This window comes from Vulpes vulpes, chromosome 15 (assembly GCF_048418805.1).
Source record: "Vulpes vulpes isolate BD-2025 chromosome 15, VulVul3, whole genome shotgun sequence".
Classification (NCBI taxonomy): domain Eukaryota; kingdom Metazoa; phylum Chordata; class Mammalia; order Carnivora; family Canidae; genus Vulpes; species Vulpes vulpes.
This window is the reverse complement of record NC_132794.1, coordinates 15,463,354-15,479,333: the sequence shown is the minus strand read 5'-3', so window position 1 is coordinate 15,479,333 and position 15,980 is coordinate 15,463,354. Positions and strand designations below refer to the sequence as shown.

Below are 15,980 nucleotides of genomic sequence, written 5' to 3'. Positions count from 1 at the left end.
ATGATAATCATAACTTCTATTATCTCATCCTTAAAAAAGAGAAGTTTGAGTTATAAATAATCTTTTCAGGTTATCTGAATTACTATTATTTTAATTTGCAATAATCTTTGAGTTCTTTGCCAGTTTTCAATTCTTGCCTGGAAAGCAGAAGCATATATGATGCTTCTGAGATGCCAAGCTTTCTCTCAGGTTCTTTTTTTTCTTTTTCTTTTTTTTTTTTTTTTTACATTCTGTACTGTTTGACTTAAACAGCTGAAGTTTTTAATTTGAATTTTTCAGCTAGTCACTTGCAATGAATCTCACTATGATTCCCCTTTCACTTGCCTGTAACAGTCACCAAAAGAGGTAAAAGCAAACTGTGGATGCCTTGGGAAAAAAATTCTTTCCATTCACTGATTAGATTTACAGGGAGATTGCCAATGGTATCTGGAGTTGCAGAGTCGAAAAAAGCACTGAGCTCACAGGCCAAATCACAGCTGACACACGCAAACAGTTGTACAAGTGGAACAGAATACAATGCATGATTCTCACTTGTTGTCTGAAGAAACAAAGATGAAATAGGTAAGCAGACATCTACCAGAAATACCACAAATCAAGGCAATAAAGAAAATGCTTTCATTTCTCTAAATTTTAAAATAAAAAGCAGTTGAAGTGTAGTCTCAGGAGATATTTACACATTTTAAAAATTAAATACTAAGAATTAGAATCAATCCACTTATTTTGAAATACTCTATTTCTAAAACTCTGAAAGAAAATATCAGTTGCCATTTACCAAGTGAAATATACAAAACCATGTTTATAATCTTCTTAGGAGCCCTACTAATTGGGCATTATTAAGTTATGTTAAAAATAAGGGCACTGAGGATGACTGGATAGCTCAGTGGGTTGAATCTCCAACTCTTGACTTGGGATCAGGTCATGATCTCAGGTTCTGTGCTTAGCAGGGAGTCTGCTTGAGATTTTCTCTTTTCTTCTCCCTTTGTCCCTCTCCCCTGCTTGCACTCTCTCTCTCTCTCAAATAAATAAAATCTTAAAAAAAAATAAAAAATAAAATAAGGACACTGAGGCTCAAATAGGTTGTTTGAACATCCTAAGTCACACAGCTAATAGCAAACAAAGCAGAGGTTTAGCCCAATTCAACCCCAATGATTTGCGGCCATCAGAGCCCACAAATATTATACCTGCTTTGTGTATAAAAAGAGCACTGATTCTCTCTGAATTTGCTTAACCTTTAACCTATTACTGACACAGTACATTTTAAGAATAATTTAATTAAGAGCCAAAAAGATAGAAAAAAACTAATCACGAAGGATAACATCTGCAAGGTCTGTGCTACAAATATTATATTAAAATGAGCTATGGAGGGATCCCTGGGTGGCACAGCGGTTTAGCGCCTGCCTTTGGCCCAGGGCGCGATCCTGGAGATCCGGGATGGAATCCCAAGTCGGGCTTCCGGTGCATGGAGCCTGCTTCTCCCTCTGCCTGTGTCTCTGCCTCTCTCTCTCTCTCTCTCTGTGTGACTATCATAAATAAATAAAAATTTAAAAAAAAATTTAAAAAAAAATAAAATAAAATAAAATAAAATGAGCTATAGAGAGTACATTTTAATGGCAGGAGATTTGGTCACTGAATGATGCCAGCAGATATTAAACCTCTATCAATGCACTATTCTTTCAAATAGTAACTGGTGAGGAATATATCTATAGAGTTTAAATGTTTGCAAAAGAACTAATTACAATCATTACTTAAAGATTAAGATTAGTAATTTGTTCTAGCATACAGATATGCATGAAGACCCAACATTGATGATACATTGGTTTAATTTACCTCTAACCAAGCCAACATGGAGCACATGATGAAGTCCCATTCACTCTCTGCCAAAGGAGATGAGCAGTATTTCAGAAACAGGGAAAGGAACCGTATTATTTCTATATTTACACCTAGTATCTCTGGACTGACTTCTGATAGATTACTGTGATAAAGACAGAAACAAAACAAAATAACATTAAAGAATTATATGGACATTCAATTACACACTATTTTATTTTAAATCTTATATACTTATAAAAAGGCTGACTTAAGTGTTTACCAACCTATTACTATACAAAGTTGTGACTATAAGATATACAATCTGGATACATATTGTAATGGGGGGTGGGGGATAATAATATAAAATATCACCTACCAACTGAAAAGAAAAATATCTTCATGATCTTTCTTCCAGGATATTAGAATCTTTAATATACCATGTAATAACTCTCCATCATCTATGCTTCTGGTTTGCAGGCAAGAATTAAAAATGGCAAGATGTCCAAAACCTCCTAAAGTAACATTCAAAATGAAAATTAAATGTACATACACATACATCCACATCTATCTATACATACTGCCTTAAATCAAAGTCTTATCTTACACATGACTTTTTTTATGAAATTATTGTTGTTTCTCTGATAAAACTTTTTTGACAAAAAATAGGGATGATTATTCTTAGACCATGCTAATGTTAACAAGGACTCATTCTTTTCTTTCTTTGATACGAAACTTGAAATGAAGAAAAGCATTTCTAGTACAAATTATGTAAGCATTATAATTACCACAAATGAGAATATTGAAGAAAAGCCAATCACTATATAGAATAGTAAACTACTCTCTCATTTCTTATATTATTAAACTTGTGCAACAGACCAAAAGAAAAAAAGAAAAATCAGGAAAAAAATCTATTGCTATTACAAAAGAGAAAGTCTATTTTGAGATAGGTCCAACACCTTCTCCAGAAATGTCCAGGTTAAGAATTCTAAAAAGGACTAACATGAAAGAGTCAACAAATGAGCATGTAAGCTCCACAGAGCAGAGACCCTGTCTCCATACCAAGCACCTACCATAGAAAAGGGAGTGGGGGTCAGGGTGGGTTAGGGTGAGTAAATGATACTGTGCTTTAAACTAACCTATGCTGGGGTTTTGTTTTTTGTGCTTGGTTTCTTACATATAGGACTCATTTAGTATGCCCCATCTCTTAAATAAAGACAAACATGAAAAACATAGCTAGAGTGTAAAGTTAAAGATGGAAAACAGAACATATTCTTCCATAATTCATACATTAACTCAATAGGCATGTACTGTATCTGGAAAGTTCTCATAGGCTTACCACTCTTTAGAATCCCAGTTCCTTCTTATCCTTCAACACGCAGCTTAAATATTGCCTATACTCTATGCAATTCCCACATATATGAAGTACATCCCCCTGCATTTCTCTGTTCTCAATTCTCCTTTGTCTATTGTCTTTACAGCACTGTTTGTTACTTGTTATCTCCTCAAAAGAAAGTAAGCTCCATGAAGGAATCTTGTCTGTTTTACTTACCACTGTGTACCTCCCCCTCGTACAATGCCTGAAATGCAGACATTTATTTTGACTGACTAAATGAAGAATGAATAAATAATGAGTACCAGGTGCACTGCTAGATGCTGGGGAAAGATGAACAAAATTCAGTCCCTGAAAGGATTCATCTAGCAGTACTGGTAGACTTAAAAACAAATTAGAATATATTGGGGACAAAAACTGGGAATCTAGAAAATAAACAACTATCTCCATTTAGGTTGAGTCATAAAAGGCTTCCCAGGTGCACCTGGTGGCTCAGTCGGTTGGGCATGTGACTCTTGGTTTCAACTCAGGTCGTGAACTCATGGCTTGTGGGATCAAGCCCTGCACTGGACTCCACATTCAGCAGGAGTCTGTTTGGATATTCTCTTCCTCTGCTCCCTACCCTGCTTGCTCTCTCTCTCTCAAATAAATGAATTAATCATTTTTTAAAAAGAAAAGGCTTCCCAAAGCTGGCATTTGAACTGGGACTTATCAAAAGTTCGACAGTCTGTGAGAGCAGCAAAGGGGCACATAGTTGTAAAAAAGGACAGAATAGAAGAGATACCACCAAGATGGCAACATAAGTTGTTCTTGACTTTGCTCCCTCCTCACAAGAAAATCCACTAACGATTCAAGAACAAGATGTCACTGAGACTCTTATAGGGGTCAGGTTAAAGCACCCCCTCTGTCACTGAGACCAAGACAGGATGCATTAGGAAGGTAAGAGAAGCAGCTCCACACCGACTACACTGCCCCTCCCCAGGACAGTGCAGCTCCATGTGGGAAGGGTACCCTGGAGACTCTGGTTCTGCAGTAGGAAAAAGCCTAGGGTGAGGGGAAACCAGCACAACCCCTCCAGTACTGTGAGTCACTGTGGTGGACCTCCTACTCTGATCTCACAGTACTGGGATTGCTGGGGAATTTGCAGGCCTCAGTCCTGACTTTGACAGAGAATGGACAGGGTGCTTGTAACAACCAGCACACAGATCTAGGCAGATCAATTCATACCTGCAGTGTCCAGTAGTAATCCCAATCTGTGGCTTTGCTTATCTGCAGAACCAAGACAGGCTCACGCAGATCTGCCTAATTCTGATTCTCAAAGGAAGAGTTTTGATAGCCCTGAAGCCCAGTTTACCCACTCCCACGTAAGGAGCAGAGCTGCAGCCCTGCTAATTGTGGAGCATCTTCCAGCCCCGACAGACCAGAAGGGCTGGAGACAATTCCTGAAAGCTGTGTGGCCCAAAACCCACTCATAGCCAAGAGGCAGCTGAGCAGGGCTGATCACCCAGAGCAAAGCCAGCATCCTGCACTGGGGCTTCTCCTGCTACACACAGGCAGAGTGATTAATTCACAAAGCTGAGGGTCACTTCTGGCCCCTCCCCTTCTCACCCAGGCAAGGGAGCTAAGACATAGCCCCACATACTGTGGAGAGTCTTCCAGCCCATCTGACCAGAAAGGCTAGCAAAAATTCCTGAAAGCAGTACATCAGAGCAGCACTACAACCAAGAGGCGGGCGGGCAGGGCCCATACTTTGCAGACCAAAGCCAGTGGCCCAGTTCAGTCAAAGAACCTGGGATGCAGTTCTGCTTGAGTTTAGACAACACAGAGCTTTACTGGCTTTAGAGCTACTTCTGCCACTGTGCCCAGGCAAGAAACCTAATCTGTAGCCCACTCATCACTGAATGCAACCTTTAGCCTGTCTGACCAGGGAACCTAAACAGCACATGGGAAGCTCCACAGCCCATCCAACAGGCCTATGTCCAGTGGCACCTGAAAGAGCACAGTCCTTGGCTTCCCCCATCTACAGAGCATCACCTGACCAGGAAATTCTGCACACATTCCTGCCATTCAGGTCCCCAAACAATGAGCTTTACAGATTCTGGAATCTGTCCTGCTGCCCTGCCAGGGCAGGGAAGCTAATTCATACCCCAATCTATTAATGAATATAGTACCCAGTCCTACCTATCTAGTGAGGCTGACCCGAGAATCCAGGCAACTGCAGAACCGAGCTAGCAGTCTTATCTAACTGTGAGCCCCTCTGCTTCCTAAGAGTTCAAACAGCTTTGTCCAGAAGCAGACTATAATAGCAGGTTCTACTCTCTAAAAGTAAATAAATAAATAAATATATTTTAAAAATATAGTAAAAATACAGGATGCCTGAGTGGTTCAGTCTGTTGGGCATCTGACTCTTGGTTTCAACTTGGGTCATGGTCTCATGGGTAATATAATTGAGCCCTGAGTCAGGCTCTGTGCTCAGCAGGGAATCTGCTTGAGGATTCTCTCCCTCTGCCCCTCCACCCACTTAAATGCTCACTCTCTCCAAAATTTTAAAAACAAAATCCTAAAAAGAAAAAGTAAGTATAACCATAACTACAAAAATTTGCTACTAGTTATATAATATTTTTAAAAATGTAAACTACAGGATACCTAGGTGGCTCAGTCAATCATCTGCCTTCACCTCAGGTCATCATCCCCCCACACTGGGCTCCCTGCTCAGTAGGCAGTCTGCTTCTCCCTCTGTCCCTCCCCCCACTCATGCTCGCTCTGCCTCTGTCTCTCAAATAAATAAATAAAATCTTAAAAAAAAAAAAAAAGTGGGCGGCCCTGGTGGCGCAGCAGTTTAGCGCCGCCTGCAGCCCAGGGCGTGATCCTGGAGACCTGGGATCGAGTCCCACATCCGGCTCCTTGCATGAAGCCTGCTTCTCCCTCTGCCTGTGTCTCTGCCTCTCTCTCTCTCTGTCTCCCCCCACGTGTCTCTCATGAATAAATAAATAAAATCTTTAAAAAAAAAAAAAAAGTAAACTGCAGTAACAGTGGTAACTGAGCAGTGACTCCTATTTAAAGTCACCAGCTGCACTGGCCCCTAACAAGAGAATCAGCTTATTCTTTGAAGCCAGACACTGACTTCTTCCTCTAGCTATGAAAGTCTTAAATGGCATCTTCTGGTAAAAGGCTGTTTCATCTACAGTGAATACCTGCTGTTAGTGTAGCCACTTTCATTACCTTAAGCTAGATCTTCCAGGTAACTTGCTATAGCTTCTGTGCCAGCATTTACTGCTTCAACTTGTGCTATTATGATAGATGGCTTCTTTTCTTAAACCTCATGAATCAATCTCTTGTAGCTTCAAACTTTTCTGAAGCTTCTTCACCTCATTTAGCCTTCTTAGAATAGAAGAAAGTTAGTATCTAAGGGAATGTAGTAGCTGGTTTGATCTTCCACCAAACCACTAAAACTTCTCCACATCAGCAACACGGCTATTTTGCTTTCTTATCATTTACGTGTGTAATGGAGAAGCACTTTTCATGTCCTTCAAGACCTTTTCCTTTGCATTCACAACTTAGCTGTTTGGCATGAGAGGCCTAGCTTTCAAAATTACCTTCACTTTCAACATGACTTTCTCACTAAGTTTAATTATATCTAGTCTTTGATTTAAAACTAAGACATGGGCACATCTGGGTGGCTCAGTGGTTGAGCATCTGCTTTTGGCCCAGGGCGTGATTCTGGAGTCCCGTGATCAAGCCCCACATCAGGCTCCCTACATGGAGACTGCTTCTCCCTCTGCCTGTGTCTCTGCCTCTCTCTCTCTGTGTATTTCTCATGAATAAATAAATAAAATCTTTAAAAAATTAATTAATTAATTAATTAATTAAATGCGAGACATGTGACTCTTCCTTTCACTTGAACACAGAGGTCATTGTAGGGTTATTAATTAGCCTGGAATAGGCAAGCCCAAGGAGAGAGAGACAGACAGGGAATGGCAGGTAGAAGAGTCAGAACACACTGCAACACTTACGATTAAGTTAGCTTTCTTATAGGGAATAGCCCATGGCACCCCAAAACTATTACAATAATAACAGCAAAGATCACTGCTCACACATCACCAGAAAAAAAATACAGTAATAATGAAAAAATCTGAAATATTGCAAGAATTACCAGAATATAAAAACACGAAGTAAACAATGCCATTGGAAAAATGGCGTTGGCAAAGCTGCTTGATGCAGGGTTGCCATAAACTTTCAATTTATAAAAAAGAAAAAAAACACAGTATCTTCAAAGTGCAATAAAGCAAAATGCAATAAAACAAGGTGTGCCTTTACTTAGACAAAATAGACTTTAAAAATGGGAAAAAGAGACAAAGATGGTTATAATATAATGATAAAAGGGTCACTATAGCAAGAAGATATTACAATTGTAAAAATTTATCCACCCAACACTGGAGCACCTAAATACATAAAGCGAAAACTAACACAGTTAAACTGAGAAATACTAATACAATAATAGTTGGAGACTTTAATACTGCACTCTCAACAATGAAAACAGATTATCCAAAGAATCAATAAGTAAACAGGGGACTTAACAATACTACAGATCAAATGGATCTAACAGACATAAACAGAAGAAGAAAGACTCCTATATCCTAACTAATAAATAACAAAACTACAGCTTATGTTTCTATGATGATAATATTTCGAAATTCATGCTTCCATTCTATCCAACAATTGCAGAATACACATTCTTCTCAAGTGCATAATGACCACTTTCTAAGATAAACCATAGGTTGGGCCATAAAACAATCTTAGCAAATTAAAAAAAAAAAAAAAGCCAAACTGAAATCATATCAAGTACTTTCTCTGACCACAATGTCATGAAACTAGAAATCAATAATGACAGGAAAACTTAAAACTTCACATGGAAACTTAACAACACTCTCCTAAACAACCAATGGATCAAAGAAATAAAGGGGAACTAAAACTTTTTAGATAAGCAAAAATGGAAATACACTATATCAGAACTAGTGGAATGCAGCAATTGTAGTTCCAACAGGGAGATTCATGATAATAAAATGCCTAAATTAAGAAGCAAAAAAGATCTCCAAGTAAACTACCTAATTCTATGCCTTAAGGAACTAGAAAAGGAACAAACTGAGCCTAAAGTCAGCAGAAGAAGAAAAAAAGATTAGAGCAGAAATGAAACAGAACAGAAAAATAAAACAAAGAGACTAAGAGTTGGTTTTTGAAGAAACAAAACTGACAAACCCTTAGCTAGACTAACCAAGGGAATGAAGAAAGAGAAAGGACTCATATCAACAAAACTGCAAATGAAAAAGACATTACAATTGATATTACAGTAATTCAAAAGATCGTAAGAGGCTACCACTGAACAACCAAATGCCAACAAACTGGACGAGCTAGAAGAAATGGAAAAACTCTTGGAAACATACAACTTGCCAAGATTGAATCAGGAAGAAACAAAATCTGAATACACCAATTACTAACAAGGAAAATGAATCACTAACCAGAAATCTCCTAATGAAGAAAAAGCCCAGGGGCAGATGGCTTGACTGGTGAATTTTACCAAATATTTAAAGAAGAATCAACACCAATCTTTCTTAAACTCTTCCAAAAAAATTGAAGCGAAGGAAAACACTCCTAAATTGCCATTAAAAGGCCAGCATTATCCTGATAACAAAACCAGAAAAAGACATTACTATCAAAGAAAACTACAGGCAAATGCTCCTGATGAATACAGACGAAAAATTATTGCTAAAATACTAGCAAAATGAATACAGCAGCACATTAAAAGGATCATTCTCCATGACCAAATGAGATTTATCCCTAGAGTACAAAGATGGTTCAATAAACACAAACCAATCAATGTGATACATCACATTAGTAAGATAAAAAAAAAAGCATCATATGATCATCTCAGCACACACAAAGAAAAGCATTTGACAAAATTCAACATCCATTCATAATAAAAACTCTTAATAGATTAGGCATAGAAATAACATATCTCACTATAATAAAGGCCATAAATTGACAAGCCCCCAGCTAACGTCATACTCAATGCTGAAAGACTGAAAGCTTTTCATCTAAGATTAGAAACAAGACAATAATGCCTGCTTTCATCACTCCTATTCAACATAGTACTAGAAGTCCTAGCTAAAACCACCAGGCAAAAAAGTGAAATACAAGGTATCAGAATTGGAAAAGTTGAAGTAAAATTGTCTCTTTACAGATGACATAATTTAAAATATAGAAAATCCTAAAGACTCAACCAAAAAAACTATGAGAGCAGTGAATCCAGTAAAGTTGCAGGATACAAAATTAACATACAAAAATCAGTAACATTTATACAGAATAACAACAAACTTTCTGGACAAAAATATCTATCCCATTTACAACAGCATCAAAATCAAAATACTTAGGAATACATTTGAGAAAAAAAAAGATCTCTACTTTGAAAACTGTAAGACACTGATGAAGGACATTAAAGACAAATAAATAGGTATCCCATGTTCATGGACTGGAAGAATATTGTTAAAATATCAATACTACCAAATGTCATCCATAGATTCAAAGCAAACCCTATTCAAGATTCCACTGACACTTTTTACATAAGTAGGAAAGATACTTTTCTTTCTTTTTAAGATTTTATTTATTTATTCATAAGAGACAGAGAGAGAGGCAGAGACACAGGCAGAGGGAGAAGCAGGCTCCATGCAGGGAGCCCAATGTGGGACTCGATCCTGGGTCGCCAGGATCACACCCTGGGTTGAAGGTGGCACTAAACCGCTGAGCGACCCGGGCTGCCAAGGAAAAGACACTCTTAAAATGTACACAGAACCACAAGAAATCCTGACTCGCCAAATAAATCCTGTGAAAAAACAAAGTAGGACGCATTACACTTCCTGATGTCAAGCTATACTATAAAGCTATTATAGTCATCAAGACAGTATAATAGAGCATAAACACAAACAGACCAATGAAATAGAACTGAGTGCCCAAAATATGACTGATTAATATTTGATAAAGGATCCAAAATTACTGAGTGGAGAAAGACAGGCTCTTCAATAAATGGTACTAGGATAATTGGCTATTCACATGTAAAATAATAAAACTGACCCCATATCTTATATCATTTGCAAAAGTTAACTCAAAATCAATTAAAGATTTAAACATATAATACCTGAAGCTAGGAAATTCCTAGAAGAAAATATAGGAGGAATAAAGCTCTTAACATGCATCTTAGTAATTAATTTTTGGATATGACTCCTAAAGAACAAGTAACAAAATCATATATAAAAATGTGAGATTACATCAGACTAAAAAGTTTCTGCACAACAAAATAAATCATTAACAAAGTGAAAAGACAACCTACAGAATGGGAAAAAATATTTGCAAATATATCCAATAAGGGATTAATATCCAAAATATGCAAAGAACTCATACAACTAAAGAGCAAAAAACCAATCTAATTTTAAAAAGGGCAAAGGGCCTGAATAGACATTTTCCCAAAGAAGATATTCTTACAGCCAACAGATATATACTATAAAAAGATACTCAACATCATTAGTCATTAGGAAAATGCAAATTAAAACTACAGTGAGATATCACCTCACACTTACTAGAAGGGTCATCATCAAAAAGATAGATAACAAATACTGGCATGGCTGTGAAGAAAATGGAACCTTTGTGCTCTGTTGGTGGGACCATAAAATGGCTCAGCCATTGTATTGGAAAACAATACAAAGGACCTTTAAAAAATTAAAAATAGAACTACCATATGATCCAGTAATTCCATTTCTGGGAATACAGTTAAACCTGAAATAATGTGGGAGTCAGAGGCACCAACCCCCACCTCTACCCCATGCACCTGAAAATCTGCATATAACCTTCTGACTCCCCAAAAACTTAACTACTAACCGCCTACTGCTGACTGGAAGCCTTACCAATAACATTGACAATTAACACATATTTTGTTGTATGTATTAACTATATTCTTATAATAAAGTAAGCTAGAAAAAAGAAAATGTCAAGAAAATCATAAGGAAAATACATTACTGTACTTTAGTTATTTAAAAAAAAATGTGCATATTACTGGACCCACACAATTCAAACCCATGTTGTTCAAAGGTCAACATATATCCAAAGTAAAAAGAAACTCTAACTCCAAATGATATCTGCACCTCCATGTTCATAGCAGTATTAGTTATAACAGCCAAGACATGGAAACATCTCAAGTGTCCATCAATGAATGAAATGGAAAAAAAGTTATAAAATAAATATAGGATGGAATACTATTCACAGCCATAAAAAAGGACACCCTACCATTTTGTGACAGCATGGATGGACCCTGAAGACACTATGCTAAAGTGAAATAAGTCAAAGACAAATACTGTATAATCTCACTCATATGTGGAACCAAACCAAACCCAAACTCACAGAAAAGGAGATTAGGCTGTGGTTACCAGAGGGAGAGGATGGGGGAAGACGGAGCTTGGAGAAAGAATTTTGTAAAGTTACAACTTCCAGTTACAAGACCAATGTAAGTACCAGGGATGTAATCTACAACATGGTAACTACAGCAGCTGGTAGAAGTTAATCCTGAGTTCTCATCAGGAGGACAAAGTTTTTTTCCTCTTTCCTTTCTTTTTATTCTATCTATATAAGATGGATGTGAGCTCAACCTATTGTGGTAATCATATCATAGTATATATAAATCAAACCATCAAGTGGTACACCTTAAACATATACAGTGATATATGTCAATAATTTAAAACTTAAAAAAAAAGTATATAATGTTCAAAAATCATGAAGATTTAGCATGGCCAGGGTCCAGGATGGAAGCAAAAAGAGGTAAAACTGGAGAGTCAGTTGCAATAAGACTGTAAAATGTCCAACAGGCCAAACTAAGGACTTAGATTTTTACCCTGTACATAAAAGGGAACTGAGGAAGAAAGAAAAGAAAATGTATAATATATTTAACTTTCCTTTAAAGGCAGAGGAATAATTTTTTAAAAAACTTCCTGGCAAAACAGAATACACGGAGCTCAAGTGTAATAAAAACAATAAGTTTTCTAACAACTAAATACTAAAAATGCATTTGTTAGCTAATTGTTTCATTACTTTGGCTGTAAGAGCAAAATTAGTTATCAAATCTCAGAAACATTCTTCCTCCTGCAGGGCTTTCCACACAGCGAGGCACCTTGTGGTCTGTGTGACACTGCAGCCCTTCCTCCTGCCCCTTCCTTCCCTCTGCCATCCTTCAGTTATGATGTGTGCTGGAAGAACCACCTTCACTCCCATTAGGTATTCCTCTCCTCTATGCACAGCCACTTCAACTGCATCCTCATTCCAGAACTACAAATCCCTGCCTGATCCTATAGTCTAACTCTGTAAGTAAACGCAACTATAAAGCTTAATGCCACAATAATTTATTTTTGACATCAGCTGGCCTTTGGTGCCATAGCGTAATTCATTTTGAGAAAAGTTTGTTGACAGGAGTATTTCTTCCACTACTTCAAACTTTCACTATCCTTCTTAAAATCTACAATCCAGTTTCCACTCATTAAATGACCTAGCCCGGAAGGACAGAGAGCTGATTAGTAAGAACACATGAAGTTCCCTACCCTCTCTTTATTCACATCTGCATCCATCCTACATCTCTCCTTTCTTCCCTCTGAAGAAAGTCACTCCACCTACACGAGGTTAGTAAATCTAAGTAGACCGCATCCCTCTCATCTCCTCAGTGGGAGCTATCATCAGTTCTCCATCTCTATCTGCTTCTCCTCCTCCTCTGGAATACCGATTTTCTCTCTAACCTTGAATTCATCTCTAGCTCTCACCTTCTTTCTACATCCTTTTTCACCACCTTCTCACCACTCTTCATTCCAATAATGCCAAAGCTAATGGACACTTTTTAGCCCTGAATTTTATTTGACCTCCCCTGGCATTTAACATGGGTGATGAATACTACCTACAACTCCTCCTCTGCTTCTCTTTATCTTTAATCCCTATTTTCAAGTCTCCCTCACCCACAGACCTCTTCTATCTATGTAATGGTGCTCTCTTTGATATTCTCACTCTTCACTCTCCCTGGACAAGCTCATCCTCATTTACAGATCATACAACCACCTACACGACGTGGGCTTTGAAAGCAGTATTTCCATCAACAGGCAATCTCCATTTGAGTATTATCCCATAGCTACCTTATTTAACATTGGCTCCCTGTATATTCCCTTCCCTACTTCCTCCTAACCTTCAAGTCTCCTTTACAGGTTCTTTCTAAGGCCTACTGGTATTTCCTTCTACCCAATTCAGAAATAGAATCACAGAGCCACACCAATTCTATTTCCTTAATCTCTTCCATCTATACCTTGATTTAAGCTCTGTTTATCTCTCATTAAGACTTTCCGGGGGTGCCTGGGTGGCTCAGTCAATCAGAGATCTGACTTTTGATTTTGGCTCAGGTCATGATCTCAGGTTTGGGAAACTGAGTCTCACCATCAGGCTCCGAGCTGGGCAAGATTCTTTCCCTCTGCCCCTCCCGCCTCTAAAAACAAATAAATAAAATAAAAATTAAAAAAATAAGGACATTCCAATAGCTTCCTGTCTTCTATTCCTAATCTTTCCCTTCATATCCACCCTTCACAGTTATCAAAATAATCTAATGAAATAGTCTTGCTACTACTCTCCAATGGCTCCTTATTGCCTACCTCTTGAAGTCCAAACTCCTTAACCTCCATGAGGCCTTTCCCTACTGTTTATCAAAATCCAGCTTCTTGGCATCCTACACCCTTTGTCCCAAACCTTCTACCTTAAATGCCAACCAAACTGAAATCTCTACACTCATGTTTCTGTGTACCTGAAATCCAACTATATCCCTGTGGAAAACTATCTTTCACTACCCAGTTAAACTTTTCTTTGTGAAATCACCAATGATGGCTCCAAGCAGAGTGGGGAAGCTCCTTTTCTGCTGCTTTGACACACAGGACATGTCTCTGATATATTGGTTATCACAATATAATTTTATGTCTGTCCTGCCTACAAAAGGTACTGCCAAAGAGCCATGTTCAGTGTTTATTAAATTAATAAACAAATGAACTAACAGAGTACTGAGTATCCCAAAAGTGTAAAATACAACAAAAGCTATTCTATTACCTTTAGATTGTCAATCATTGGTTGACTAGGGAGAAATTAAGCAATTAAGCATAGCTAAAAATGCTATGGATGGAAATAAATAATGAAAGGATATTTGTGGTTTTAATCTTCCCTTAAAGCTGTAGTACTTCTATACTGCAAAAGGATAACTGTTACTCTCCAACGACATTCATCCTATTGACTGTCAACTTGTTACATAGCAAAAGTATAAACTAGGAATAAATCAGCTGCAATTCAACTTATCTCTGCTAGATTTGGGTTTAGACATTAAGAAATGCTTCTTTTATTTCAAACAGTAATTAAATAAAAGAAATATTTGTTATCAAGCACTAACCATTAGTACTGCAAAGATCTTCCTTAGTCCAGGCCAAAAGGGGAGGTATACACTGAGCAATGAACTCTTTCTTGTCTTCTTTTGACAAAAACGGACAGAGACTTTGAATGGTATGCATATTACCTTCCGTTAGTGGGAAAAAACTGTTTAAAGAAAAGGAAAAGTATGAATTATATTTATCCTAAACATGCAGTGATTTCAGAAAACTCTCCTTCAGAATACTCAAAAAGACTAATAATGTCACTATGTAAAATAACTGTACAGGAAAAAAAAGCAAACTATGCTGGTTCTGGATGATGAAACTGGATATTTTTTGCTGCTACCTTCTCTTTTTTACAGGCTTCTAGCATAAGCATATATAACTTCTACCCCATTTTTAAAAATTACATAACAAAATATGATTATGTTCTCTTTAGGAGTCTACCGATTCATTTAAACAGTACCAGTTGTGTGTCCTTTCTATGAACTGATATTCATCTACGTGCATATATAAAGTTCATATAAAGAGATCACACTAAATACACTTGTATTACACTTACATTTTAGATCTTTCTATGATAAGACATATACATAAAAATTACTTTCTATTTTAAAGCTATATAACTAAGTTAAGAACAAAAACAAAAATATTCCATACTATCATAATTTAACTACTCCCCTTCTGATGCACAATGAGGTTTTCCCCAAAATTCTGCTCTTACAAATAAGGCTGCAATACAATAAATGTCTGTGAGCAAGGTATTATTCTGCATATGTACAAATATAATAGAATTGCCAGAGCAAATGATTTGAATGTATTATATTTTAATATTCCACGTTGCTTTCCTAAAAAGCATAATCAATTTACACTTTCACCAAAAATGTGTGTGACTGCACACTTAATGAATCTTCTTAATTTCTAGCAAGATGGCAGATAAAATGTGCTTCTCTTAATTTGTATTTCTATCATTATTACTATGGCAAATCCTTTCATATTTCACATTTCATAAACGAATTACCTTTGACTATTTTATCTATTAATTACCCTTTTTAAAGTCCTTGACACATTTTTCAATCTGGATAGTTTCACTAATAGAAGCTATTTGTGTATTATGGATATCAATTTTTTTAAATTTGTAAATGTTTTTTCCCATTTTGTCACTTGTCCTTTAACCTTTGTTTCACTACATTTTTGTCATACAGAAGTTTTATTTTTGTAAAAATTTTAAATTATGGGTAAAATACACATTAAATTTACCAAATTAACTATTCCTAAGTATACAGTTCATTAAGTAAAATCTGTCTTTTCATTTCACAAAATTGGAACTCTACTCCTTAAATAAGAACTCTCCATTTCCTCCCTCC

General features: G+C 36.9%; 1 protein-coding gene across 2 annotated transcripts in view; it reads right to left on the bottom strand.

Moving 5' to 3' along the window:
* The window catches only part of LTN1 (listerin E3 ubiquitin protein ligase 1), a 64,164-nt gene that overhangs the window by 14,865 nt on the left and 33,319 nt on the right, over nt 1–15,980 (bottom strand). For both annotated transcript variants that reach the window (XM_025985409.2, XM_072740889.1), the window contains 4 exons: nt 14,637–14,779; nt 2,186–2,321; nt 1,828–1,972; nt 325–538 (listed from right to left, as the gene is read on the bottom strand). In XM_025985409.2, the coding sequence (XP_025841194.2) occupies nt 325–538; nt 1,828–1,972; nt 2,186–2,321; nt 14,637–14,779 (638 nt within the window). The remainder of the gene's footprint in view (nt 1–324; nt 539–1,827; nt 1,973–2,185; nt 2,322–14,636; nt 14,780–15,980) is intronic.